Genomic DNA, 2,198 nt, shown 5'->3' on the forward strand with positions numbered 1-2,198 from the left:
ATTTTTAATGTGCCGCCTATTCTATTAGGGAAGTATACCACTATCCCCATTTTTTAGACGAGGGGCTAACTTTCCTGACTTCCAGGATCACACAACTAAGTGGTTAGGTTTCCAGGTCTAATTTGAGTTGGTTTTCTTAACCAGAGGAGCTAGGAAAGGTTAGTGTCAAATTTAATGAAAACAAAAGTGGTGTGCTGAGAGCAGTTTCAGGAGTTCTGTGGGATCCGAAACCATCTTACCAGGGGTAAGTTTGCAGCCCTAGTGGAAGGGTCAAGACAGGGTTTGGAACAACTTGGCAAGAGTATACATAGGCTAAGCCGCTACTGTCTGAGTCAGGCCGCTAGGCTTCCCAGCTAGGGAGGAGACGTGCGCCGAGCCTTTCACCAAAAAACCTCGACAGTGGAGGCGTAGAACGCGGAATCCGGGAGCCCGGGAGCGCACGATGAGGGAACTCGGGAAGGCTACGTCACTTGCCGAAGGTCGCTCTAGTCAGGTACTGCTGGTCCACTCTCATCAGTACTCTGGAGAGCCTGGTTAGTTTGAATCTTAAAAATGCAACCCAGAGAACCGAACCTCACCAACCTTGTCCAACTGGCCACTACCCACTCTGTCTACAGTGGGTGGCGCCACTTTCGCGCCGCACTGAGCTGGTGTCACGACTGAGGCTCGTTTCCGCAGCCTCCTGCCACCCCACCCCCTGCAGCCGTGACTGCGACTGCGGCGGCCCCCTACAGTAGTTGTCCAGTGAGTCCTAGCGGTCTCCCCGCCGCCCAGGCACCATCCTGGCGCGTCAACCTGACTTGCCGCCCAGAGTCCTGCGGGATGGCGCCAGGTGACCGCCCGGAAGGCGTCCCGGAAGCTCCGGGCGCCTAGCAACGGGCGCGCATCGGGCGGGCGGGGCGGCGGCCGCAGCAACCTCTCGCCGGGCGGGGCGGGGCGGGGCGGAGGGGGGCGCGCGCCGCGCTGCAGAGCATCGTCGGGCTGCCGGCCGCCGAGCGTGATCGTCACGAGAGAGGCGCCCGAGCGAGCGCTTGGCCGCCCGCCCCGCCCCGCCCCGCCGCCGCCGCAGTCAGCCCAGCGGCTCTGCAGGTCTGAGCCCGAGGTTCAGCTGGGCTCCGGGCCGCCAATGGCTCCCGCGCTGCCCGCTGCCCCCGCCCCAGACCTGGGCCCCGCCGCCGCGGGCCAGGCCGGAGAAGAAGCCCCTCCCCTCCACGGCGGAGCTGCGGGGACAGTGAGTGCGACCGGTCCCGGGGAACCCCGGCCAGCGGCGGGCCGGGGGTGGAGGGGACGGGGGGTGGCCGGGTCAGGCCTGAAAGGGAGGTGGGTCCCTGAGGTCAGCTGGCTCGGCCCCCTCCCAAGAAGGGCATCTATTCCAGTGACGCACACGGGTCGCCCCAAGGATCCTCGTGATGCTCTTGGAGGGGGGTTGGCGGGGAGGCCGGGCTGAGGACCTGACGGAGGCTGCGGGCGGCTCGGGTGCAGGAGTATATAGACTTAAGAGGTGAAAGCCCTCTTTAGTTTCTAGTCCTTTCTTTACTTTCTAACACTTCTTACAGTTAATTTAGTATTTATTCTCTTTTCATTTGTTTTTGGTCATCAGTGGAATCATATATGAATTCTTTTGAGAAATTGCTTTTTTCACTTAAGATGTGGAGAATACCTTTCACAGAAGTTTACTTATGTCTTCATTGAATATTTCATACATGTGTCACATAGATGTATGATTATATGGTATAGATGTATCATAATTTATGTAACCATTTCTCCTGAAGATCGATTCCAATTTTTCCTTATTACAAACAATGCAAGAATGAACATTCTTACACATGGGAACTGTTCTGTAAAGTGAATTCCTTGAAGCAGAATTGCTGGGTCAGATGTATGTACGTTAAAAAATTTTGGTGGGATCTTGCCTTCCAAAAAGTCTTTACTGATTAACATGTCCATCAACAGACTGTGGTGAAAAAAACCTGTTTATTATCGTCTAAAAAACAAATCAATATCTCCCACTAATTGAGTGTTTACTACATGCCCAGCACTGTGCTGAACACTTTGCATGCATTTTACTTTTATTTTTCTTTTATAAATTTATTTATTTTATTTATTTATTTTTGGCTGTGTTGTGTCTTCGTTGCTGCGCACAGGCTTTCTCTAGTTGCCGTGAGCGGGGGCTACTTTTCGTTGCAGTGCGCGGGCTT

At 54.5% G+C, this 2,198-nt stretch overlaps 1 protein-coding gene across 10 annotated transcripts in view; it reads left to right on the top strand.

Annotated features, from left to right (window-relative positions):
* The first annotated feature begins 1,068 nt into the window (after positions 1-1,068).
* Positions 1,069-2,198, top strand: part of C15H8orf89 (chromosome 15 C8orf89 homolog) — a 99,558-nt gene continuing 98,428 nt past the window's right edge. For 7 of the 10 annotated variants that reach the window (XM_055091342.1, XM_055091340.1, XM_055091339.1 and 4 more), the window contains exon 1: positions 1,385-1,501. In XM_055091342.1, coding sequence (XP_054947317.1) covers positions 1,410-1,501 — 92 coding nt within the window. In that variant the 5' untranslated portion in view covers positions 1,385-1,409. Of the gene's footprint in view, positions 1,232-1,377; positions 1,502-2,198 lie in introns of those variants that run through there. The other 3 variants (XM_055091347.1, XM_055091346.1, XM_024126933.3) reach the window with 3 other exon arrangements.

This window comes from Physeter macrocephalus, chromosome 15 (genome assembly GCF_002837175.3).
Source record: "Physeter macrocephalus isolate SW-GA chromosome 15, ASM283717v5, whole genome shotgun sequence".
NCBI classification, from domain to species: domain Eukaryota; kingdom Metazoa; phylum Chordata; class Mammalia; order Artiodactyla; family Physeteridae; genus Physeter; species Physeter macrocephalus.